A 26,977-nucleotide genomic window follows, 5' to 3' on the forward strand; every position below is an offset into this window, starting at 1 on the left:
GTGACGGATCTGACTGTAACAGACTGGGAGGAGGGAAACCAGAAGGAGCTCAGGCAAAGACATCCTTCCGCTCCAAACAAGAGAAATTGTGAGCACATCATCCACATTTACCCTGATTCCCCAGGTCCATGAGTTCCTGAAACGACAACCTTAAACTAGACAGAGGTCAGTTGCCAAAGGCTAAACTGAACAAGATTTCAATTCTTCATTCTTCTGGTCGTTTACATGCAATCACAGTCGTTTAAAAACCTCTGAACTGAGAAGCTCAGGCCGGCGGATTTTAAACCGTGTGAGTTTCAGAAACAAAAAGCATTCAGACACATGTTTGCTGTCAAACTATATCTTTATTTCTATTAAAATCTGGACCCAAAAATCCTTCACAAACTTACAGCAGAAGTGAGTTTTAAAGCTTTGAAGAGGGAGGAGAGTTAGAACTGGAGTAAAGACAATGAAGGGAAACTTAATACAGACTGAGAACATCAGGGTGGTCACGGCAGCACCACCATCCAGAGGATCCTTCAGTGGAAAGATACACTCTTCAAAATAAAGGTCCCTAATTCGGTTCTTTGGGGTCGTGCCAGAGAACAGTCTTCTCGTTTCTGTTGTGTTTACAGCGATGGTGAGGTCTGGGCTCTGGGGAGGACAGTTCACTGATGTGAGAACACCAGCTGTTTCAGTAGTACAGCTGTTGCTCTGCATACTTTCATAGCCCCTGTCTTCAGTGCTCAGGAGGGTAACAAAGTATGCAGAGCAACAGACGGACTACAGTGTGTAACTGTGGAACTACAGCGTGACCGGAGTGGACTGTGAGGGGAGAAAGAAGGTGTTTTTTTTTTTATTTGGGCTGATCTTCACAGTTCTGTCCGAGGCAGAACCGTTCTGGGTCTTTATTTCTGAGAGTGTAACACACGGGAATTCTGGGAAAATAAGGACGAGAGATCAACGCCATCTCTGGAAAGACTCGATCTGTACATTGCATAGTTTAATCATTTTCATTCTCACACACCAACCATGCAGAGATCACACACACACACACACACACACACACTCGTGTCTGGGGTTAGAGGTGAGCTGTAATTTACAGATGAAAATAACGGGAGAAACTCAGATTAACCCTTAGAAGTCTCAGTTATTGCTAGCGGTGAGAAAAGCATGAAGCTCAGAACTCAGTGAGACCTGAGGAGAAACAGCGGAGAGTTCAGAGCCCAAACTTCTCGCTCGGGATTGACAGTGGAACAGGAGACATTGTGTCTTATTGCACAGACGACTTTACGTTTGGACGCTTTTAAATCAAGACTAAACCTGGACTTTAGTTCTTACATTTCTTTTGTAGTTTACTTTATTGCACTGTTTTTATTGTTTGCAACACTTTGTTGTAACTCTCAAGTGTTTTTTACTGTTCCCTTGTTTGTGTAAAGCACTTTGTATTGCCCTGGCGTCTGAGTGGTGCTCGATAAATAAAGGAACCAGGCTTTTGTTGGGGTTTGACCCTGAAGTAAACGCTCAGAGTGAAGTTATAAACGCAGAGGATGTACAACATGTTTAAAAACGTAATTACATGATAATATTTAAAGAGCAGAACCCAACACCATTAACGCGAGTAGACTCCAGAGAAACGATACTGGACCCACTCTTTTCACACTGTTGTGGAGTGTAAGAGCTCAGGGTAAAGTGCAGCTTCCACACGCCGGGGTCAGTCCCAACACAGAGTCTACCATAAACATTTAGAACTGCTCATGTTCATCTCTGAGTGAATTCGCTGGTATTTTCACAGATATTTAGTTTTATGTATATTTTATGTATTTGTGTTAGAAACACACCTTGAACAACATGGAACTGTATTGCATTCATCTTAAGAGCATCTCCCCGACCCCTGAGCGCCGGTGACAACCTGCCCCTGACTTCCCTTCTCTCAGGAGTAAGTTCTAACCTTGGCACATTTATATTTCCCCCGTCTCAGAAAGGTGTGGGCTGCTTGTGTGAAACTGCTGTACCCTGTCCTCCACTGCAGCACAGTCATAACTCCCAACTTCTAAGGGTTAAATTTATTCAGAACCGAACGGAGCGGAAGGTTCTGGAGAGAAGTCATGAATTACAGCGTTCTGTCTGAATACAAACTAAATCAATGAAGAACTTGTCACACGTGTGGATTAAACTTTAAATAACTAAGATCCCTAATGTCCCCTCGAGTGACGGTCAGACGCTGGGCGCCTCCTTCGACAGAACACTTTAATTCTGAGATTTTAGTGCAATACCTTCTATTAACACTGAACACACCTAACGTACTTTATGACGGTCTGTGTAAGGTCAGGGGTCGTGTCAGGTGTTAGTGACGGGGAAGAGGAGCGATAAGAACACGACGATGATGGCTATGGAGACAGGGAGGAGGATGAAGAGGAAGAAAAGAGGGAAGGAGAGAGAGAGAGGCCAAGCTTTCTGCATCCATCGTCCTCTCTGGGGCTTGTCTGAGAGAGCTGCGTTCTCCACCGCGTTACAGCGACAGATCACCAGCGGCCTCACCTGAGAAACGCTCTCCTGAGGAGAGAGAGAGAGAGAGAGAGAGAGAGAGAGAGTTACAGCTGGAGGTAAGTCAATCTGCAGTCGTACACTTTGGAGAGAATCAGTCAGCAGTGCAGGCTCTGTCAGTGCAGAATGTAGATTTAAATCTATGACTGTGTTGAAATAATACAGTGATTTACAGCTGGGTCAATGATCAGAAAACTGAAAAGGGTCCGTTCTGATACCTCCAGTGATTAGAAACACAGGGTACAGTCACTATTAGTTTATTTAGGACATTTGCCATTTGGGCCAAAGGGGGCAACAAAGCCTTAAAGGCAGCATTTCTGATTGTGGGGACCTGCAGTTGTCTCTGGTTTGTCTACATTCAGGATCTGAATGTGGAGCGGTGTGTGTGAGTAAGAAGCGACTGTATCTTTTAAGGTGCAGCGGTGTGTGTGAGTAAGAAGCGACTGTTTTTTTTAATGTGGAGCGGTGTGTGTGAGTAAGAAGCGACTGTTTTTTTTAATGTGGAGCGGTGTGCGTGAGTAAGAAGCGACTGTATCTTTTAAGGTGGAGCGGTGTGTGTGAGTAAGAAGCGACTGTTTCTTTTAATGTGGAGCGGTGTGTGTGAGTAAGAAGCGACTGTATCTTTTAAGGTGGAGCGGTGTGTGTAAGAAGCGACTGTTTCTTTTAATGTGGAGCGGTGTGTGTGAGTAAGAAGCGACTGTATCTTTTAAGGTGGAGCGGTGTGTGTGAGTAAGAAGCGACTGTATCTTTTAAGGTGGAGCGGTGTGTGTGAGTAATAAATTACTGTATCTTTTAAGGTGGAGCAGCGTGTGTGAGTAAGAAGCGACTGTATCTTTTAAGGTGGAGCGGTGCGTGTGAGTAAGAAGCGACTGTATCTTTTAAGGTGGAGCGGTGCATGTGAGTAAGAAGCGACTGTATCTTTTAAGATGGAGCGGTGGGTGTGAGTAAGAAGCGACTGTATCTTTTAATGTGGAGCGTTGTGTGTGAGTAAGAAGCGACTGTATCTTTTAATGTGGAGCGGTGTGTGTGAGTAAGAAGCGACTGTATATTTTAAGGTGGAGCGGTGCGTGAGAGTAAGAAGCGACTGTATCTTTTAAGGTGGAGCGGTGTGTGTGAGTAAGAAGCGACTGTTTTTTTTAATGTGGAGCGGTGTGCGTGAGTAAGAAGCGACTGTATCTTTTAAGGTGGAGCGGTGTGTGTGAGTAAGAAGCGACTGTTTCTTTTAATGTGGAGCGGTGTGTGTGAGTAAGAAGCGACTGTATCTTTTAAGGTGGAGCGGTGTGTGTAAGAAGCGACTGTTTCTTTTAATGTGGAGCGGTGTGTGTGAGTAAGAAGCGACTGTATCTTTTAAGGTGGAGCGGTGTGTGTGAGTAAGAAGCGACTGTATCTTTTAAGGTGGAGCGGTGTGTGTAAGAAGCGACTGTTTCTTTTAAGGTGGAGCAGCGTGTGTGAGTAAGAAGCGACTGTATCTTTTAAGGTGGAGCGGTGCGTGTGAGTAAGAAGCGACTGTATCTTTTAAGGTGGAGCGGTGCATGTGAGTAAGAAGCGACTGTATCTTTTAAGATGGAGCGGTGGGTGTGAGTAAGAAGCGACTGTATCTTTTAATGTGGAGCGTTGTGTGTGAGTAAGAAGCGACTGTATCTTTTAATGTGGAGCGGTGTGTGTGAGTAAGAAGCGACTGTATATTTTAAGGTGGAGCGGTGCGTGAGAGTAAGAAGCGACTGTATCTTTTAAGGTGGAGCGGTGTGTGTGAGTAAGAAGCGACAGTATCTTTTAATGTGGAGCGGTGTGTGTGAGTAATAAATTACTGTATCTTTTAAGGTGGAGCAGCGTGTGTGAGTAAGAAGCGACTGTATCTTTTAATGTGGAGCGGTGTGTGTGAGTAAGAAGCGACTGTATCTTTTAAGGTGGAGCGGTGCGTGTGAGTAAGAAGCGACTGTATCTTTTAAGGTGGAGCGGTGCATGTGAGTAAGAAGCGACTGTATCTTTTAAGGTGGAGCGGTGGGTGTGAGTAAGAAGCGACTGTATCTTTTAATGTGGAGCGTTGTGTGTGAGTAAGAAGCGACTGTATCTTTTAAGGTGGAGCGGTGTGTGTGAGTAAGAAGCGACTGTATATTTTAAGGTGGAGCGGTGTGTGTGAGTAAGAAGCGACAGTATCTTTTAAGGTGGAGTGGTGTGTGTAAGTAATAAATTACTGTATCTTTTAAGGTGGAGCAGCGTGTGTGAGTAAGAAGCAATTGTATCTTTTAATGTGGAGCAGTGCGTGTGAGTAAGAAGTGATTGTATCTTTTAAGGTGGAGCGGAGCGTGTGAGTAAGAAGCGACTGTATCTTTTAATGTGGAGCGGTGCATGTGAGTAAGAAGCGACTGTATCTTTTAAGGTGGAGCGGTGCGTGTGAGTTAGAAGTGACTGTATCTTTTAAGGTGGAGCGGTGTGTGTGAGTAAGAAGCAACTTTTATCTTTTAATGTGGAGCGGTGTGTGTGAGTAAGAAGCGACTGTATCTTTTAAGGTGGAGCGGTGTGTGTGAGTAAGAAGTGACTGTATCTTTTAATGTGGAGTGGTGTGTGTGAGTAAGAAGTGACTGTATCTTTTAAGGTGGAGCGGTGCGTGTGAGTTAGAAGTGACTGTATCTTTTAAGGTGGAGCGGTGTGTGTGAGTAAGAAGCGACTTTTATCTTTTAATGTGGAGCGGTGTGTGTGAGTAAGAAGTGACTGTATCTTTTAAGGTGGAGCGGTGTGTGTGAGTAAGAAGTGACTGTATCTTTTAAGGTGGAGCGGTGTGTGTGAGTAAGAAGTGACTGTATCTTTTAAGGTGGAGCGGTGTGTGTGAGTAAGAAGTGACTGTATCTTTTAATGTGGAGCGGTGCGTGTAAAAACCTCCAGATGGCGTTTCTCTGCTGTGAGCAGAGAGAGAGAAAGCCTTTAAGCTTTTTCACGCCTCGTTGCTCTTTCACCCCAGGGGTCCTCTTTTCTCATCGTTTCTCTTTGGCTGAGGGGTCTGAGCTGTGGACGTTGTGATCCCTGCGGAAGTGGATCTAAGTGGACCTCCCGGGTTTCTGTGGATGGACTTTTACCAGGCGTTACGGGAGACGTGAGATGTGTTCCTGTCTCATTCAGTGTTCAGTTTGTTTAATCAGAACAGAATATCAAACCTGATGTGAAGCTTTCTGTGTGCGAAATATCACACCTCATTTCAGATCAAAGCACAGGACGCTGCTCAGTTTCAACAGAAGTTATTGTTTCAAATTGATACTGATCACTAATAGACCTGATTATTAATATAGCAAAAGATCTATTCATTTATCCCAACGGGAAATGTCTGTGTTACATCGTATAAAAAATATGCAACATGCCGTGTGTTAAAATAAATGTTGATTCCTTTAAGAGGACTGGTGTCTATCCACTGGTCAGTCCGGTACGGCTCGGTTCTGTCACATGACCTCAGCACTCTCCGCTGCAGTGTCCACTTCCCTGAGCCGTGAAAGTGGGCGGAGCATCGGGAGGCGGGTTGTGGTCGAGTGACTTCAGCAGAGAACGAGGAGCTTCGGGTTCTGCTCGGCTTTCTCCTCACTGTCTGGGTTCATGGGAAGAGACAGAGGCCGTGTTTAGCAGAACACCAGAACCCTGTTCTCCTTCCTCTCACCAGACTCCAGTCCACTGGAGTCTGGACCTGCTCCTCAGGCCGTACACAGATAAGGGGCGTGTCCCTCAGCAGCGACCAATCAGAGCCGTCTGTGTCCACCGTTAGAGACTCAGGTCTGTGTCCGGTTCAGGAACAGTCCACAGCGGCCGGGGTCAGTGGGGTTTACAATGGAGCATGTGTTTTTGATTCGATTGCGTTTAACCAATCAGAGATCAGCACTGACTCTAGCTCCGCCCACACGGCCCAGCTCAGCATGCTTGGACGTCACCGGGCCGAGCCGCACCTCTCTGACCAGTGAACCTTGAGTGTAAGACCGTGGTAAATGCAGTGATTTGGATCAGAACACCTCCAGGATGGTTCTGTTGTGTGTGCGATGGGGACTCAGCCTCAGGCTCCAGCGGTGGGTTCGATGGCTCCGCCCCCCGTCATCCTCACTCTCTGTAGTGTCCTGCCGCGTGATTCGCTGGCGCTTTCGTTTGCGAGAGCTGATTCGCTGAAGAGAACCCGTGACCTGTAGTCTGGACCAAAAGATGTTCTGGATCACTTCAGACTCAGAGCTGTGACCCAAACCCAGAAGAACCAAAACCACCCACAATGTCGAGGTCATCAGTAAATATGAACATTAAATAGGAGTTGGTTTACGCTCTAAAGCACTGGTCACACTGGGCTTCTATTTTTCACATCACCAGGAAAAATGGTGATGGCTGTGAGGGGCAGGAAATCACTGCTGTAAACACTCCTCCGTTTAGGTTCTGCAGTGCTTCTATCCAATCAGAAAACAGCTCGTGTTTGAGTGACAAGTCAGTGAGTAAAGCAGTCTTTCCGTGTTCAAAATGGACGTGATTTCAACTGAAGGACACAGGGAGTGCCGTTATTGTGGCCACGTACTGCCAGCAGAGGGCTATGTGTTCACGTCCGTTGTCGCAGTGGGGCTTGTAATTGGTGTTCGTGAAATTCAGGAGTCACAGTGAAATCTCACTGAAGTCAACGGAACATCGCATGTGAAAATTCACAAATAAAAACCCAGTGTGACAGCGGCTTCATTGGGTTCAGTAAAAGAAAGATACGTGTGGAAAACCTTCACTGAAGTAAAATCCCAGTAAAACAGTCCTTATGTGACATTAAGAGACGTCTTCTGGGAAATGGAGACAGTGAGTGTGGACACAGGTTAGACTCAGGGTCCAGCTCAGCTACTGAAACAGTTCACACAGTCCATTACCTGCTGTCTGTGTCCTCTATATCTGCATCTGCATCACTGTCTCCTTGAGGATCAGACTGCACACACTCCTCCTGCAACATGAGTCATAGACATGAGTACACACACACACACACACAGAAGGCCCTCTTTCTCATTAACACACCTACCTCTGTACCGTACCCCTCTGAGTATCTGGTCACTATTGCCTTCTTCTTGCCGCATTCGCTGCATTTTACGCTGCTGTCCTGCAACAGCAACAAACAAGGACAGAGTCGTTCAGTTCCGTCCCACTGCGTCTGATCCGTACACACCCAACGTCCCGACGTTAACACCTGTTCCTCCAACACCTCCTCTGACTCCCAGGGGTTCAGAGGGTGGTGTGTTCCAGTTTACTGCAGCAACCGCCTCCACTCCCTGAAAAGGCTTTAAAGCTAAGTGTGGTGTAGACGGTCCTGAAATTAGTGGGAGTTCTTCAATCAGCTTCCTGGTGTGCTGCGAGCGGAGGAGGGTGGTGACTGTGTGACGCTAGTGACGAAAGCCCCCCTCGCTGTAGGAATAACAAACCGAAAAATTGTTGTTTTTGTGCGCTGTTGAGGCTAATACTACAAACTACTGATGAGGATGTTATCAGTGATTTTGGCCCCGTCCACGCGGATCCATTTATTTTTTAAAACTGAGATTTTTGTCTGCATTTCTCCTCCCACTCGCAAGAAAACGCCATTTTAGGTCACTGTATGAAAACGATATCTCTGTTCTTGTGTGGATGAGGAAAAGTGATCTTTTCTGAAACACTAACGACACACAGCTCCTCGCTCCCTCTACAGTGAACTACATCAGTCATAAACTACACTGTACACACACAGCTCCTCACTCCCTCTACAGTGAACTACATCAGTCACAAACTACACTGTACACACACAGCTCCTCACTCCCTCTACAGTGAACTACATCAGTCACAAACTACACTGTACACACACAGCTCCTCACTCCCTCTACAGTGAACTACATCAGTCACAAACTACACTGTACACACACAGCTCCTCGCTCCCTCTACAGTGAACTACATCAGTCACAAACTACACTGTACACACACAGCTCCTCGCTCCCTCTACAGTGAACTACATCAGTCACAAACTACACTGTACACACACAGCTCCTCACTCCCTCTACAGTGAACTACATCAGTCATAAACTACACTGTACACACACAGCTCCTCGCTCCCTCTACAGTGAACTACATCAGTCATAAACTACACTGTACACACACAGCTCCTCACTCCCTCTACAGTGAGCTACATCAGTCATAAACTACACTGTACACACACAGCTCCTCTCTCCCTCTACAGTGAACTACATCAGTCATAAACTACACTGTACACACACAGCTCCTCTCTCCCTCTACAGTGAACTACATCAGTCACAAACTACACTGTACACACACAGCTCCTCGCTCCCTCTACAGTGAACTACATCAGTCATAAACTACACTGTACACACACAGCTCCTCGCTCCCTCTACAGTGAACTACATCAGTCACAAACTACACTGTACACACACAGCTCCTCGCTCCCTCTACAGTGAACTACATCAGTCACAAACTACACTGTACACACACAGCTCCTCGCTCCCTCTACAGTGAACTACATCAGTCATAAACTACACTGTACACACACAGCTCCTCGCTCCCTCTACAGTGAACTACATCAGTCATAAACTACACTGTACACACACAGCTCCTCACTCCCTCTACAGTGAACTACATCAGTCATAAACTACACTGTACACACACAGCTCCTCACTCCCTCTACAGTGACCTACATCAGTCATAAACTACACTGTACACACACAGCTCCTCGCTCCCTCGACAGTGAACTACATCAGTCATAAACTACACTGTACACACACAGCTCCTCGCTCCCTCTACAGTGAACTACATCAGTCATAAACTACACTGTACACACACAGCTCCTCTCTCCCTCTACAGTGAACTACATCAGTCATAAACTACACTGTACACACACAGCTCCTCGCTCCCTCTACAGTGAACTACATCAGTCACAACTACACTGTACACACACAGCTCCTCGCTCCTTCTACAGTGAACTACATCAGTCACAAACTACACTGTACACACACAGCTCCTCACTCCCTCTACAGTGAACTACATCAGTCATAAACTACACTGTACACACACAGCTCCTCACTCCCTCTACAGTGACCTACATCAGTCATAAACTACACTGTACACACACAGCTCCTCTCTCCCTCTACAGTGACCTACATCAGTCATAAACTACACTGTACACACACAGCTCCTCACTCCCTCTACAGTGAACTACATCAGTCATAAACTACACTGTACACACACAGCTCCTCTCTCCCTCTACAGTGACCTACATCAGTCAAACTACACTGTACACACACACAGCTCCTCACTCCCTCTACAGTGAACTACATCAGTCACAAACTACAATGTACACACACAGCTCCTCACTCCCTCTACAGTGAACTACATCAGTCATAAACTACACTGTACACACACAGCTCCTCACTCCCTCTACAGTGACCTACATCAGTCATAAACTACACTGTACACACACAGCTCCTCTCTCCCTCTACAGTGACCTACATCAGTCATAAACTACACTGTACACACACAGCTCCTCACTCCCTCTACAGTGAACTACATCAGTCATAAACTACACTGTACACACACAGCTCCTCGCTCCCTCTACAGTGAACTACATCAGTCACAACTACACTGTACACACACAGCTCCTCACTCCCTCTACAGTGAACTACATCAGTCATAAACTACACTGTACACACACAGCTCCTCGCTCCCTCTACAGTGACCTACATCAGTCATAAACTACACTGTACACACACAGCTCCTCGCTCCCTCTACAGTGAACTACATCAGTCATAAACTACACTGTACACACACAGCTCCTCTCTCCCTCTACAGTGAACTACATCAGTCACAAACTACACTGTACACACACAGCTCCTCACTCTCTCTACAGTGAACTACATCAGTCACAAACTACACTGTACACACACAGACTGCACTAGAGTTCAGACAGTTGTTTCAGGACGTGTGTAGTGCACTACAGAGGGAGGATGGAGTGATTTGAAATTAAACCTGTGTTTCTCTCAGATTTCCTGTTGTTTTGAGGTCCCTCTTTAAGAGGTACTATGGCCCCCTACTGGACTGGAATGATAATGCAGCAGTTGTCATGTTCGTCTGGATGGGGATATCTTCAAAAAAGCCTTAGAATATGATTTTGAAACCATAATTTGATGTTTGAGTGTTTTGTTCTCTCTCGGTTTAAAGACATAAGCGCCCGGTCCTGCGGGACCTGATATAACTGCCCAAAATGGCCGAAGAGTGGACAGAATTGCCACCGTGTACTCAAAGAAATGTCCCAGCATCTACAACACTGCAGAACAGGAGCTGGCGTCCACGGTACGTCTGGAATGATGGAGGTATGTGCCGAAGGCTGGAGAGAAGCACTCACCGCTGGCGGATGCTGTTTGCAGAAGGGTCCCGTCTCACACAGGCACACTCCGTCCCCTGTCCCACACTCGTCCTGCAGAGAAGGACACAGCACAGTGGACTCCTGACACTTCTTTGTAGCTCTAATCCAATCTGTACATTTCCTACATTCTCCCTCTCACTCGCACGCCCACACACACACCTCTGTACCTCACAGTCATTGTCTGAGTTCTCTGAGAATGGGCTGTGAGAGTCTCTCCGCCGCACCACCTTCATCTCCAGCTTCCTCGCTCCAGCACAGACCTGAGGGGTTCAGAAAAAGGCTGACACCTACACGCCCATGTCCTTCGTCACAGTCTCTATCTTTACATATCCAGACCTCGTCATCCATATAAACATCACCCCAGCCTCCCTCCATCACCCCGCTCTTTCTGTTATTGGGCTTTGAAAGAGGACATACACCCCCCTCTCCCCCGTCCCCACAGTGGAACACAGTTTCGTTTCTTAATGAAGCGTCTGTGACCTGCGTTGGTCCAAACCCCACGAGCCCCACAGCAGTGTTCTCCCCCTGTGTAAACAGCCCTGTTCAGAACGCCCGCTTTCAGCACCTGTTCTCTTAAATGATAACGAGCCGCTCGCTGTTCACCCCGACCCCGAGCGCACAGCAGTGAGGAGCGAGGAGCAGAAGCCGTTTTCACTCGGTTCTCTTTCTTTTCATCTTTTTTACAGATGAATGAAATCGTGTTATTACAAATAAAAACTTGAATATTGCAGTGGATTAAACAGTTTATGATGTGTGTGTGTGTGATGAACTCTCTCTGTGTGTTTGTGATGAAGTGTATGTGTGTGTGTGTGTATGTGTGTGATGAAGTGTGTGTGTGTGTATGTGTGTGATGAAGTGTGTGTGTGTGTGTGTGTGTGTGATTTAGTGTGTGTGTGTGATGAACTCTCTCTGTGTGTTTGTGTGTGTTGAACAGTGTGTGTGAGATGAACTCTGTGTGTGTGTGTATGTGTGATGAACTGTGTGTGTGTGTGAAGTGTGTGTGTGTATGTGTGTGATGAAGTGTGTGTGTGTGTATGTGTGTGATGAACTGTGTGTGTGTGATTTAGTGTGTGTGTGTGTGTTGAACAGTATGTGTGTGATGAACTGTGTGTGTGTGTCTGTGTGTGTGTGATGAAGTGTGTGTGTGTGTGTGTGTGTGTGTAACGGACAGTGTGTATAGTGTAAGGAGATGTAAATGGTGCTGGTTTCGATTCAGTTTTGTCCGCGGAACGGATCCAAACAGCGGCTGGTTGCGTATCGCCGCGGACTGTTTTCCTCAGAATAAACGGAGCCGCTGGAGGCCCAGTGCGGAGCGGCGGGTAAAGAGTGCGGGAGCCGGGCGCGGGGGAGAGCACGACGGGACCGGAGCGGAGGCGGAGCGGAGGCGGACGGACCGCGGCGCTGAGCCGTTAGTCCGTTATTGACGCGGCTTACCTTCAGCGCGGACACCCCATCTCTCGGCGGTCACTCTGCGAGAAACAAACACAATAAAGAACGCTGTCACCGTTCGGGAGTCGCTCAGGAGCCGAGACACACATCAATAAATAAATAAATAAATAAATAAAAGTGTTTTAATCACGACGGATTTGAGCGCTCGGATTTAAAACGGAAGCTCGCGGCGCACAGAGGACGCTGGGAGTTGTAGTCCTCAGCAGTGACTTGAAGTCCTCTCGCAGAGTTTAGTGCGGAATATCAGATTATTTAGTAAGGTTTCATTCACTGATGTTATATAACAGACAATAAGGAAATAAAAGGAGTGAAATGTGCCTTTATTAAATAAGATGAATGAAGTGTGTACATTTAAAGTTAGATGTGGTGCAGTACTAGGCCTTTAACACCCTCTGGAGATTCTGAATGCACGGTTCACGAGTCCTGTTCACTACAGAGTGCACTATTTTTTTTTGGGTTCTGCCATTTTGTACGTGTCTGAAAAACAAGTGCAGAATTTTCAGTGAATTCAAACAATCCCTAAATGCACTGAAAAAATTAGCGTACAACCCATGTACACTAGCTGACATTAGTGGATAGCAGATACCCATAATGCACTGCGTTGGTTGGTAAAACCTGCAAGAGTTATGCTGCGTTTGAATGATGTCTGAAACGTGGAAATACCATTTTTTCCGACTTGTAAACGGCACCCGAATGGTGGACGCAGTCGTATTTACCGCCGGTGAACTCGGGATTCTAGATGATGCAGGAGTTTTTGAGTGTGACATATATCGTGACCTTTTACCTCTTCCCCAGGAGAAAATGGCGAATATGTGTTTGAATAGTTTTATTCTGTGATTAAAAGACAAATACTTTGATCAGATTTGTTACCACTCTAATGATGAACCACTTATTGGTGACCTGTGGTGCACAGCGGGTGGATATTCAGTCAAGTTTCCGAACGCAGTGAAGTCGTATCCACTGCTTAACCACCGCTGGGTTTATGGTGAGCTCCTGAACGCAGCATTAGTGTCTGAAATCATTTACCCGCCTGAATTCAGTTCCCTATAATAGTGCACTGCAAAGTGAGCAATGAAGGGAATAGGGAGCTGTGTTTTATAAAGACCCTGTGGTGTGTGGAGTGCAGAGGCTGCTGTTAGTCATAAACATTTAATGTTAATGCATTAAAAAGGGAAAGCGCACCGTACAAAAAATATCCATTAAATGTCTAAACAAAAATGCACTGAACATATCCTTCTCTTGTGTGTGACCTTTTTCTGTTCTGAGGTCTGCAGGGATTTATCAACATTAAAGCGTCAGTGCAGAGGAGTCTCAGAGTTAAGAGGAATCTGGATCTGGGTGAACGCTGAACTCTAGTTGTTCTTTCTGAAGAGACATCTATCAAACCTCTGAAGTCTGACCGCTGCTGCCCCACACACAAGCTGCCAAAGGAAGAGAGTGACCCAGGCACGTTTTACAGATTCTAATCAGTGCCGTCTTTAACGTCTGGCTCTAACAGAAGCCCCCAGCTAATTAAGCATCATCAGACATCATTACGGTCAGGGCAGATCCAAACGGGCGATTCCTATCAGCCCTCCTGGGTTTACCACCTCATTAAACAGCATTAGGAGAGCAACCACGCTGGTGCAGCCTGCCCTGCAGCTACAGACATAAACCGTGCTCAGAGTTTGATGAATAAGTTGCTCTTGTGGATTATAAAGTGGACAGAAAATGTTAATGTGTCTCCAACCGCACTTTGTTTTATATTTAATTTAGTCACAGTGTCATCAGTGTATAGACGTTTGTCTCCAAAGAGACATTTCCCAGGTGATACATTTGGAGAATCCACTCACTTAATTGTAGAGATTTACTTGCTGTTAACTACGTGTTTGCAAACGCATCGTGGCTGCCTCGCGTATCCTGTGTCCGTTTGGTTCCTGTGTACGTTTGGTTCCTGTGTACGTTTGGTTCCTGTGTCCGTTTGGTTCCTGTGTACGTTTGGTTCCTGTGTACGTTTGGTTCCTGTGTCCGCTTGGTTCCTGTGTGCGTTTGGTTCCTGTGTGCGTTTGGTTCCTGTGTCCGCTTGGTTCCTGTGTCCGCTTGGTTCCTGTGTCCGCTTGGTTCCTGTGTCCGTTTGGTTCCTGTGTCCACTTGGTTCCTGTGTCCGCTTGGTTCCTGTGTTCACTTGGTTCCTATGTCCGCTTGGTTCTTGTGTCCGTTTGGTTCCTGTGTCCGCTTGGTTCGAGTACATTCTCAGAAAATAACGCAAGGTGCAGTACACGCCTAAAAGAAGAAGAAAGAAGAAACACCTTTATTGATCCCTTGGGGAAATGGTTTCTCTGTATTTGACCCCTCTGTGGCAGTGAACACACAAACACACACTGGTGAGCAATTCTTCAATCAAACACTAGGGGCAGTAAATGCACACGCAGCCGCAGCAGGGGGCTGTGACCACCTCTGCACCTGGGGGCAGTTTGGGGGTTAGGTGCCTTGCTCAAGGGCACTTCAGCTGTGAATGAATTTTGCCTTGGCGGTCCCAGGAGTAGAACCGGAGACCCTCCGGATGAGAAAGAGAAACTTCACTGGGGAATAAGTGACATTCCAGAACTGGTAAAACATCAAAGCTGTCCCCATCAGATAAACAGCCTTTCATCTTTGAGAAACAGGAGGAAAACCCCTGCTGTTTGTGTCTGTGAGAGGACAACACCATGGGTCTGAAAGGACGAGGAGCAGGAGAAAAGCTCAGACCTGAACTTCACAGCACCTGAATTTGGAGGTGTGGAATAATGCCCCTGCACTTTTTCTAAAGACGACGATACACAGTAAATACAGGAGAGTTAAATGTAGTCTTTATTTCTGTGTGGTGTTTCTTTTATACACATGTTCTCTGCCTTATTCCTGAGATGTTTAGTGTCCTGGGAGTTTAGGGAGTTATGTCCTGGTTAGCCTCGTTAGCCTCACTCCGACCCCTGTTTGCCTCCACACTTCTGCTTCCGCTCTCTGAATGATCCGCTGTGACGCGAGGCCGTGCTCGACGCAGGGCTTGGATCGAGCTGTGGACAGAACATTGTGAGAACGTTCGCCTGAATCTTAACCCTTTCTAGTTACAAAATATGCACCCTGAACTTTTAGATATGTTTTACTTTTGCTAAATTAAAGTAATTTAAATTATTACAAAATATCATTTTGCTTTTGTTTCTTTAAAAAGCTAACATCTGACTAATTACCAGAATTTTGGGAAAAATAAAATGGAATTTGAGAAAGAGTAAAACGGGATTCCTGGGCCGTAGAGGTTCCCCAGGTTGTGTTCTCTTTTACATTCAGACTTGCAGTGTGTGTGTGTGTGTGTGTGTGTGTGTGTGTTTATGGGGCGGGGTTGCTGGGAGCGAACGTGTGTTTTGGCTTCTGTGTGAAACTGCAGTGAACCCTGTGAAGCTAATAGTGGAGAACAGAGAGTCTTTCTTCCCGGTCGTTAGGCGCTGACTCAGTGAACTGTGGAGTCGACACTTAGAGGGAAAAGTCTCTTTACAGTGTGTGTAGAGTCAGAACTGACACAGCAGGAGTCTATACAGCTCCCAGAGCAGGAGAACTCCTCAAACGTTCATTCATTCATTCATCCATTCATTCATTCACCACTTCTTCCTGATCCGGTTTGGAATGGATCCACTGTATTTTTCCCAGACCCTGTTTCTGACGGATGTAAACAGCCTCTGTGTTGATCAGCTGTCCTTCAGCTCTGTGCCTGGTTCCAAAAGCAGTGGAGACTGAAACACTCCTTATAACTTCAGTGTGAGTGGGCGGAGCTAAACCGCTCTCGACTGAACGAGCCAGTAGGAAGCAGGAAGTGAGATGGGTGTCTTTGTAGCAGCGGTCCATACACCACAAATGTTGGCCCAACCACGGCAAGAAATGTCTGTCAAAATAAAAGTCCTGCGTTAGCTAGATAAGCCTTTTAAAACCAATGTATGTGGATCCTATGACACATCCCCATGACCCATTTGGACCCTTTCAGGACCTTAGCTCTAGAGCAGCTGCACATGGGCCACAGGTCATCATTTAGCAACAGGTCTGAGCTGGAGTGGAGCTTAGAATCCATCAGAAAGTGTGTTTGTGTGGCTATACGCAATCAGATTCTCAAAGGAATTCTCTAACATCTGGTTTAAGACTTTTCGAGATGCTGTTTCTTACATAATAAATTTCACAAGAAATAAAATGACGATCATGATATTAATCTAAAAACCCTGTGTATAAAGCTCTGAGTGTGTGTCCTCTCCATGTGCTGCTCTGTAGTCGGTTTGCTCTGGAAACCGCTCTAATGTGTTTACGAAGCCCCGGTGTCTGTAAATGGGTAAAAAAAAAATGTCTGGGTCCGGTGCTAGGCTTTCTCTCTCTCTCTAAGAACGCCATTCCTTCTTAAAAAAATGCAGAGCTTCTGAATGTAAACAAACCAGAGAGAACTGTGTTTCCCTCAATTGCATACATTCCCTTTAATGTGTTACTGGAACAATACTCAGATAAACACAGAGTTCTCATCACTGTGTCTTACTGTACAGAGAATGGGATTTCCACATCTCTCAACAGAGAGGAACAGAGAGAGAGAGAGAGAGAGAGAGAGAGAGAGAGAGGGTGGAGTTCAACAGAATAAGATGGAGGGGTTGTGTATACTCAGGGGCAATATAAACAGGAGATGTTGGGGTGATAAGGAAATTAAGGAAAAGGGTGCAACTCAAATAAACACAGACTTAAACAAACACATACACAAACACACACTGTTGGTCACTCAAACGGTCAGTCACTTGCTGGAGAGAGCGAGACAGTATCTCTCTCTCTCTCTCTCTCTCTCTCTCTCTCTCTCTCATATACAGGGCGACTCTGAAAGATGTTTGGAGCCGAGGAAGTGCCTGGAGAACATTTAAGAACATGAGAAGCTTATGACCAAGCGAGGTCTTTGATAGAAGCCTTGTTCCACTCAGAACTGAGGACTGTCTGCAGAACTTCAGCTTGTGCACTCACAGAAGAACCGATCAGTCCTGGACAGTCCAAACAGGAACAAGGTTCTTGCAGGAACAGAGGAGATTTGGGACCAGACCCGTGAGGAGACCTCAGCTGACAGAGGGAACCCCAGGAGCAACCACTGGGAACTAATAGTTGCAAGGGACTCTAGGAGAACGGAACCCCTTTTAGTGAGGGATGAAGAACTTCTGATGTTCCTGTTTTGTTGAAGGTAAACCTTACGAACCAACAGGACACCTTCTGGAAACACTGTGAATGCTGAAGACTTCACTGAGACACTGGAGTGTTTCCAAAGTAAAACTGGGTTCTATCAAGCCCTGAAGACTTTACATACGCTTCTACCATAGTTCTAGGTCATACAAGAGCCAACAAGAGCCAATGAAACCACCAGAATGCTCCCCTCTGGACCAGTCGTGGACTTCCTTCCTAAAGCATGCCCCGTGCCTGCGGATCAACACCCTAGATTTCTCCGACCTGTGGGATGAAGAGGATCTGGACCTGGACGCTGGTGAGGATGACTCCGCCCACAGCAAGTCACCACCCGCTCAAACCCCAGGAGACAAACCGGAACCTCCGACACCTCCACCAGCCCCGCCTTTGGCTCCTCCTCTTCTGTCTGGTACCAGTCCAGTACTTCCTGAGCCCAACCAACGCACTCTGAGGCTCCACTGGAGGGCGCTGTTGAATTTGCCACCCTTGCCCAGAGTGAGCCGCTTTGGGAGGCAGTCGATTTGGGCCGGACTGGAACCGGTTCATGTGGACACCAACAAGCTGGAGTACCTGTTTGAGAACAAGAACAGCAGCAACAAGGTCCTCTCTGCTCTGACGGGTGGAAGACGGGTAAGGGCTCGGCGGGAGTTCGCTCTTTATACTGGGTTTTAATGTAATGTGGAGTTCTGGAGCACAGCACTGTGTCCATCAGCATCTTTATTTTCACAGAAATCATGGGTTCACAGTTTAAAACACAACCGTGCTGTGAGGCATTTGTTATAGAGTAAAAATTGTGTAATAATTAAATAAACCCCTCAGGTTCATCTCTGCTATAGATGGCATGGTATGTAAATGAGCAGTATGTAAATGAGCCATATGTAAATGGTTTTGTTTGTGTGTGTGTGTGTGTGGCGACTAACATGAGCCTCCAATCTGCCACCTAATCAGTGCCACATGTAACGTTTATTTTGCTAAAGTGACAACATCATAAAGACAGCAGCTGGGCTCAGATCGTCAAGGAAAATCCAGAACCTGAAGAAGTTCTTTTGTGTTTGCAGCTGAAGCAGCCGTGTGTGTCTGTGCTGGGCGTGAAGCGCAGTAACATCATCACCATCGCCCTGAGCAGTCTGCCCCCTCCCCACCTGCTGCCCCCGGCCATCTACAGCATGGACTCCAGTGTGCTGGACAGGGAAGACGTCCAGGTAATATTCTAATGCATCATCTCCTGCGGGCCCAGCGTGTGTATGTCACACCACCAGGGAACCCAGGTTTAGATGACCTTTGTATCTCCAAAATATTTCCTTTTTTGAAGTTAACGGAACAACATTTAGATTCTGAGCTGATCTCAGTTCTCTCTGGAAGAGCCCCTTCGACCCACAGCTGTGGACAGAGATCATTCGCCCTGAAGCTTTTACAAACTGGTAACTCTGGGTGTGAGGGGTGTAGGGTCTGGTGATCAGAGGGGGTGGGCAGGACAGACTCTACAGATTCACAGAGGATTTGCCCCTTGTTTCTGCACTGTGTTCTCACTGAGAGATTCACAACAACATCCAGAAACGTCCAATCAGAAGCGCCCGAGGGTTAAGTTGCAAACGCTGACCATGGACAGAGCTGCAGTGGGTTTCTGAATCCCTCAGTGGGAGGAGATAAAAGCACCCTGTGAAAGTGAGAATGTGTTGTGATGTGTTCTGCAGAAGCTCCAGTCGCTGGTTCCCTCTGAGGACGAGCTGCGTTTGATTAAACAGGCTAAGGCCCAGACCCCCTGCTGCCCCCTGGCTCCAGCCGAGCAGTGCCTCCTCATCCTGGGCAACATCACTCACCTGAGCGCCCGGCTCCAACTCTGGGCCTTCACACTGGACTACGACACACTGGAGAGGGTGAGGAGCATGCTTTTTCATTTTACACAACAGACATTACACTGACACTTGCTGGCCTGGAGGCGTCAGTGACTTTGACAAAACCTGTTTTCGTCATGGCGCCCCCGTGTGGTCGACACACTCTGTGGAGCATAAACTCCAGGGACTCAGGGAGATGCCCATCGCTTGCAGTTTGTAGACTTTAAATGTGTGAAATGAATGACTTTCATAAACATTGCTTGTTGTAGACTGACTGCACCTTTAAAGTGAGTGTCTGCATGTTTATTACACTGACGTGGCAGTTCTGCAGCTCTGCAGCTCGTCTCAGGTGTTTTCCCCACTGACTGTGTTTGTTGTTGTGCTGCTTGACTTCGTGCTGTGTTTGGATGTTTGAATAAACAGGAAATTGCGGAGCCTCTCTTTCATCTGAAGTTTGCGATGGAGCAGCTAGCAGCCAATCAGACGTTCCGATGCATCCTGGCCACGGTGCTCGCCATTGGGAACTTTCTGAACGGATGCAAGGTGAATTCTCTCTCTGTGTTGATTGACGCTGATGTTGTTTATAAACTCCTTAAGAAACATGAACAAAATGGGATGCTCTGGAGCAGCTGCACATGAGCTTAAAGCGACGCTATGTAACCATTTTTGTCTAAAAATTTTTTGCTTTGAAATCATTGTTATGAGGTAGTGTCCTTTAATAGGGAAATCAGCGTCTATGGTGCGGTTACAGGTTGAGCACAATAGAAACTAGACTTTGTAGGAGGGTAGGAAACCTCTCACAAGAACTGTGCACAGCTTCACAGCACAAGCCATATGCACTAACAACTGTGGAGGAAGGGAAGAAGAGAAAAAAGAGCATGACTGTGTGAGTGAGCAGACAACTGTAAATTGATTCAAGGCTGTGCTGGGAACGTGAATAACACTCTGCGATTCTAGAGGGAGCCCATGAGCAAAAATACCAAATCTTACATAGCTTTGCTTTAAGGTCACCAGGCTCAATGCCCTGTGTAAAGACCCCTCCATCAGCATTACAGAGAGATGAAGAGCAAGTGAAAAGTTACGTGTTCTGTGTCTCTCCAGGCTCGAGGATTTGAGCTGAGTTACCTGGGGAAACTCTCTCAGGTGAGAGACACACACAGCCGCCAGCCGCTCCTGCAGCACGTGTGTGTGTTACTGCTCCAGCTCTACCCACAGTCCTCAGATCTGTACTCTGACATCACCGCTGTCACCCGAGCCAGCAAGGTAAGGCAATGGAGCATTTATTCTGCATTTAAGGGAACCAATAAAGTGTGACTGTGGCTCCTGTGACTGCTTTTGCTCTTCTATTGAGGCTTTGGGCTGGATGTTAGAACATTGCTGTGAGGATGTGATGGTCATGTTGTGTTTTAAGTAACTGAAGTGTATTATTAACACTCTCACCTCAAGGCTCCACACACTCCATGCACTAAATTCTACTAAACACAAAAGAAGATGAGAATACTTATTAACCCCCAGGAAGAAACAGAGGCACTGCATTTAACCTAGCCATGGCTGCTCCCTGCAGTTCAGAACAGATTGTAATGAATCCCACTTTAGTGCAGGTCAACGGTGCCCCACTGTGAAGTAATGGTAATAGTAGTGATAGTAGAGGTGGTAATAGTAGTAGTGGTAGTGGTGGTAATAGTAGTGGTAGAAGAGGTGGTAATAGTAGAAGTGGTAGTGGTGGTAGTAGTAGTGGTAATAGTAGAAGTGGTAGTGGTGGTAATAGTAGTGGTAGTAGTAGTGGTAGTAGAGGTGGTAATAGTAGAAGTGGTAGTGGTGGTAATAGTAGTGATTGTAGTGGTGGTAATAGTAGTGGTAGTAGAGGTGGTAATAGTAGTGATAGTAGTGGTGGTAATAGTAGTGGTAGTAGAGGTGGTAATAGTAGAAGTGGTGGTAGTAGAGGTGGTAATAGTAGAAGTGGTAGTGGTGGTAATAGTAGTGATAGTAGTGGTGGTAATAGTAGTGGTAGTAGAGGTGGTAATAGTAGTGGTAATAGTAGTGGTAGCAGTGGTGGTAGTAGTAGTGGTAGTAGAGGTGGTAATAGTAGAAGTGGTAGTGGTGGTAATAGTAGTGGTGATAATAATAGTGGTAGTAGAGGTGGTAATAGTAGAAGTGGTAGTGGTGGTAATAGTAGTGGTAGTAGTAGTGGTAGTAGAGGTGGTAATAGTAGAAGTGGTAGTGGTGGTAATAGTAGTGATTGTAGTGGTGGTAATAGTAGTGGTAGTAGAGGTGGTAATAGTAGTGGTAGTAGAGGTGGTAATAGTAGTGATAGTAGTGGTGGTAATAGTAGTGGTAGTAGAGGTGGTAATAGTAGAAGTGGTGGTAGTAGAGGTGGTAATAGTAGAAGTGGTAGTGGTGGTAATAGTAGTGATAGTAGTGGTGGTAATAGTAGTGGTAGTAGAGGTGGTAATAGTAGAAGTGGTAGTGATGGTAGTAGTAGTGGTAGTAGAGGTGGTAATAGTAGAAGTGGTAGTGATGGTAGTAGAAGTGGTAGTGGTGGTAATAGTAGTGGTAATAGTAGAAGTGGTAGTGGTGGTAATAGTAGTGGTAGTAGTGGTGGTAATAGTAGTGGTAATAGTGGTGGTAATAGTAGTGGTAGTAGTGGTGGTAGTAGAGGTGGTAATAGTAGAAGTGGTAGTGATGGTAGTAGTAGTGGTAGTAGAGGTGGTAATAGTAGAAGTGGTAGTGGTGGTAATAGTAGTGGTAATAGTAGAAGTGGTAGTGGTGGTAATAGTAGTAGCGATAGTAGAGGTGGTAATTGTAGAAGTGGTAGTGGTGGTAGTAGTAGTGGTAGTAGCAGTGGTAATAGTAGAAGTGGTAGTGGTGTTAATAGTAGTGGTAGTAGTGGTGGTAATAGTAGTGGTAGTAGTGGTGGTAATAGTAGTGGTAGTAGAGGTGGTAATAGTAGAAGTGGTAGTGATGGTAGTACTAGTGGTAGTACAGGTGGTAATAGTAGAAGTGGTAGTGATGGTAGTAGAAGTGGTAGTGGTGGTAATAGTAGTGGTAATAGTAGAAGTGGTAGTGGTGGTAATAGTAGTGGTAGTAGTGGTGGTAATAGTAGTGGTAGTAGAGGTGGTAATAGTAGAAGTGGTAGTGATGGTAGTAGAAGTGGTAGTGGTGGTAATAGTAGTGGTAATAGTAGAAGTGGTAGTGGTGGTAATAGTAGTGGTAGTAGTGGTGGTAATAGTAGAAGTGGTAGTGGTGGTAATAGTAGTGGTAATAGTAGAAGTGGTAGTGGTGGTAATAGTAGTGGTAGTAGTGGTGGTAATAGTAGTGGTAGTAGTAGTGGTAATAGTAGAAGTGGTAGTGGTGGTAGTAGTAGTGGTAGTAGTAATAGTGCTAGTGGTAGTGGTAATCTTAATCCCAGAAATGAGAGTAATCATTAAATAAACAAAGCCCTGTGTTCTGTCAGTGTGATTATTCACAGATGCAGTCCAATCTGGCTCAGCTGGAGTCCCTGTGCAGATCTTCCTGGGAGCAGCTGCATGTGCTGGAGAAGGATGAAGAGAGGAAGAAGGGAGGAAGCAGGGAAGATAGGAGAAATGGAAACGAGGGATCTCTCCGTCAGGAACTGCCTCATTTCCTGAAAGAGTGTGGGGAAAGGTTAAAGGTGCTGCGAGCCGTCCATCGACGGGTCATCAACAGGTAACCCTCCCTCAGCGCTAGAGTCTCAGTCCAGTTTGGTTCCCGAAGTCTGGACACCTGCTGGTCCTTTAGGCCTTCTGGAGTTTGTCTGTCCTTCACTACAGTAACAGCGTCTGCTCTTCTGTAAATATTTACAGTAGATATGTGTGCATTGCTGTGAGAATTTGATGGAACTCAGGTCAGGTGCTGACGTTGGGTGTTTAGTTCTTGATCACAGACATCCAGGGTTCTCCTACAAGATGAACAAGCATATCCTAGATGAGGGGAAAATCACACAACAATATACGACAACACTCTCTCTCCCTCTCTGTCTCTCAGGTTTCACTCGTTCCTGATGTACCTGGGCTACTCTCGCTCCATGGTCAGGGAGACAAGTCCAGATGCGTTCTGCAAGACAGTGAGTGATTTTGCTCTGGAGTACAGAGCTACTCGCCACTCCATCCTCCAGCAGAGAGAGAGGGAGCAAGAGCGAGAGAATGAGAGAGAGAAAGAAAGAGAGAGGGATGAAGAGAGAGGACAAGGTGTCTCCACCCCTAAATCAAATGTCAGAGCTCTGCAAAACCAGTCTCAGGTGGGAGATCAAAGAGTTAAAGTGATACACTGCTGAAAATGGCACTCACCCAAACACTCACTCACCTGATCATTCATTCAATACTCATTCATTCACTCACCTGCATTCTCCCTCACTCGTTTTCCCATTGTCTCACATACATGCACTAACATACTCATACACACACACACAATCAGTCTATCAATCAATCAAAATGTATTTATATAGAGCTTTTTACAAGTGATGTTGTCACAAAGCAGCTTCACAGAATTACTATCAGAACAGGAAGCAATGCAAATCAGAAAACACCACGCAAGCAGCTGAAGGCGACAATGGCAAGGAAAAACTCCCTCGAGGCTAGAGGCAGAAACCTCATGAGAAACTAAGACTCACAAGGGACCGTCCTCCTCTGATCACACCACTGATAGAAATGAACGGTATTCCCCAGTCGAGTCTGTCGTTATACTACAGTGTAGTTATTAGAGTACTGATGTAAGTGTGATGGAAGTAATGGGGATTAATGCAATAATAATATTAATAACTGTGATAGTGGCATCAATCTGGGGCCACAATATTTGGAAGCATCAGTCCGAGTGTTGTTAATCCGAGTCCGAGTCCATTTCTACATCAGTGTAACTGATGGTGGTGAGTAATGTTGAGTGGTCTGAGGCTGGCAGCAGTAGATGGAGGTGAGCAGCTGGTCTGGTCTGTTGTGGACCGCAGGAGAATCCAGGAAAACAATCTTCCATCCGTGGGCCGCCATTTTCTCAGAAAATAGTTAAGAGAAGGTCTTACTTTTGTTGGGTGAAATAGAAAAGGAAATGTAAATATCATCATTAGTCAGTGACTCCCGCTGATCTGACTGTAATAGACCGACTAGAGGGAGGGAGACCAAAGGGAACAGACGTAAGATCACCCTGAAACATCAACACGCATCCGCCTCACCATCGTCAAACCAGAGCGAGTGTGAGCACAGCCTCGTGGAGCACAGCATCCGAGTTCACCATGATTCCCCGTGTCTGAGTTCCTGAAACAACAACCTTAATCTAGAAGAAGAGGCTGCTTTTGTAATGTTAACTATATGCTGATCAAATGACAGATATGACTCTATTCCCACACCCAGATTTACATTTACAAAACCCACTCACACCCTCACAACCGGTTACCCTAAAGCAGAGTTACCCACAAGGAGGCGCCACTGCCACCGCTGCGCAGTGCTTCACGTGAAAGACAGTGTCTCAGTTTCAGTAAAATGAAATCATTTAATTATTCAATACAACGTTTTATTGAGGTATAAGTGTGATTAATTAAAAATGACTTTATCAAAAATCAGAACATGTTTCACAAGAGTCCCATTTTCAAAGGTTAGAGGAAAAGCCGAGATTTGTCTCGCGTCCGAGGAGTCCAGTTTATGAGGCACATTGTGACCATCTGGAATAAGAACATAAAGCACAGCCCCTACGGCGCAGCATGGGCCTTACTGCTGTCCCTCTCTCTGCAGGACAACGAGGAGCAGTTGAAGCTGGAGGAGGTGTTAAAGACCCCCACATCGTCCTCCTGCTTCGATTTCAGTGTCCCCCAGCACCGCAGCAAGACCCCGAGCACGAGAGGTACGTCCCACACACACCGTCACTGTGTCCCCACAAACAATGCCAACGCTCACGGTTCTGTCATTTTCAGGTTCTGTACCACGAAGACTGAAGTGGTAAAGAAACATGGATTTTACCATTTCCAGTTCCAGCTGTTATCTAGACACCCCCCCCCCCCCCCCCCAGCCACCACTGACACACAACCTGTGATACCCAGCAGCTGAGAGGGAGAAGGAAGAGACATGAAACCAGCTGCTCCCTCTGTTCAACCTGTCAAACCACACCGGACAGCTCATCACACTTGGAGGAGGTCACTAGACACCCAGGTCTGTTACATGAGCTCTCAGATGCCCACATTATCTAGAATCATGCTGAATGATGGGGGGAGAGGGAGTCCTCCTGCTCATTCCTCCTGATAGCGTCGACACCCGGGAGCTGCCAGCGTTCAGCACCAAACTGTTCCAAATTCACAGCAGTTAAATTAAACACGGAAACTTGAAAGTGAAAGGGAATATTTGCTCAGTCTGCAGCGCTGTAGTAACTTGAATTCAACTTTTTCTTGAATCCTTGAATTTTTATTTCTTCGTCGTGATATTTCTCTTGAAAAGTAAATCAGTCTGTGTTCATTCGGTCAAACCACTCGGTCCCTGAATAGTCATTTATTCATTCATTCATAAACTCTCTGTAAAGACTTTACCAGTTAAGGGTTGCGGCGAGTTCGGAGCCGACCCGGAATCACTGAGCGCAAGGCTCTGAATCCTCAGCCAGTTCCAAATTAAAGATCATTCTTTCTAAAGTGCTGTGTTTTCATGGTTTAATTCGACTGATGCACAACGCTAAATTGCAGAAGCAGCTTGTTTTAAGGTTTGTTTATTTGCCAGTCCATGACTGTCTTTTAACCCTAGCATCACAATGATTTGAAACCATATTTTTAAGGCCAAAATACTGCCTTATCCGTCATTACTCATAACAGAAAAATTAAATATGCTAATTATATAACATAGGTTGTTATTCCAACAAAGGGATTTTATTATATTTCTCCTAAGCAATGTTTATTATTGGTGTCCTACTTTAGCTTTGACTCTATCGTGAACATTTCTTTCATGTAACGTTATTTTGACTCATTTTCAAAGGTTAATACTGAAAAGGACATTTCTCTAGCCGTTATTTGCTTCGATATTTAAGCAAATAATTAATTAGTAAGGTTATATTTTCCATAAATAAAAATAAGACAGTGGTATTAATGGATGGTAATGACGCCTGTAATGAGGAAGTGTTGTTGTGTTACTGTCTCATAACACGGGGCACTGATCTGAGTGTTTTTATGGTAATTTCCCATTCATTTATTATTGTGATACTGTTGCATAAAATGTCAAAAATATGCGACTACGTCACTAATTGCAGTCTCCAGTATATGTGACTATATCACGAGTGAGTGTGAGACCGGATTAAGCCAGGTCCTGGACTACACACAGCTCTGAACTGTGATTTTACACTGAAAGGAGGATATTGTCCAGGACTAAGCTTTATCTCTGTCAGAAAAAAAACAGTCCCTAGAGAAATTAACATATTTGAAAAAGAAAACCCTGTATCACTGTGTTTGTGGATGTTTAGTTTAGTACAACATTTGAACACAGCAGCTGTCCTTCACACTGTGTATAAAATTCATGACGAATGACCAATAGAAACGCTCCAAAATTACTCTCAACAAAATTATTTTACAGTTTAGTTATTAGATCCGAGTTATAATCAATCT

The 26,977-nt window shown here is 45.7% G+C and overlaps 2 protein-coding genes across 2 annotated transcripts; one reads left to right on the plus strand and one right to left on the minus strand.

Moving 5' to 3' along the window:
• Positions 1 to 333: 333 nt before the first annotated feature.
• si:ch211-63p21.1 (uncharacterized) lies at positions 334 to 11,591 on the minus strand. The gene is made up of 7 exons (XM_066660242.1): positions 11,475 to 11,591; positions 11,077 to 11,169; positions 10,889 to 10,960; positions 7,535 to 7,612; positions 7,389 to 7,459; positions 6,516 to 6,687; positions 334 to 2,535 (listed from the first exon to the last, which is right to left on the minus strand). Exons 2-7 carry the CDS (start codon positions 11,140 to 11,142, stop codon positions 2,320 to 2,322), a joined length of 675 nt encoding a protein of 224 aa, XP_066516339.1. The 5' UTR covers positions 11,143 to 11,169; positions 11,475 to 11,591; the 3' UTR covers positions 334 to 2,319.
• A 5,543-nt stretch (positions 11,592 to 17,134) lies between these two features.
• On the plus strand, positions 17,135 to 25,439 carry si:ch211-63p21.2 (FH1/FH2 domain-containing protein 1). The gene is made up of 9 exons (XM_066660979.1): positions 17,135 to 18,190; positions 18,619 to 18,762; positions 19,255 to 19,437; positions 19,819 to 19,938; positions 20,497 to 20,658; positions 22,850 to 23,082; positions 23,401 to 23,653; positions 25,134 to 25,242; positions 25,313 to 25,439. Exons 1-9 carry the CDS (start codon positions 17,729 to 17,731, stop codon positions 25,339 to 25,341), a joined length of 1,695 nt encoding a protein of 564 aa, XP_066517076.1. The 5' UTR covers positions 17,135 to 17,728; the 3' UTR covers positions 25,342 to 25,439.
• The last annotated feature ends 1,538 nt before the right edge of the window (positions 25,440 to 26,977 follow it).

Source organism: Hoplias malabaricus, chromosome 2 (genome assembly GCF_029633855.1).
Source record: "Hoplias malabaricus isolate fHopMal1 chromosome 2, fHopMal1.hap1, whole genome shotgun sequence".
Classification (NCBI taxonomy): Eukaryota; Metazoa; Chordata; class Actinopteri; order Characiformes; family Erythrinidae; genus Hoplias; species Hoplias malabaricus.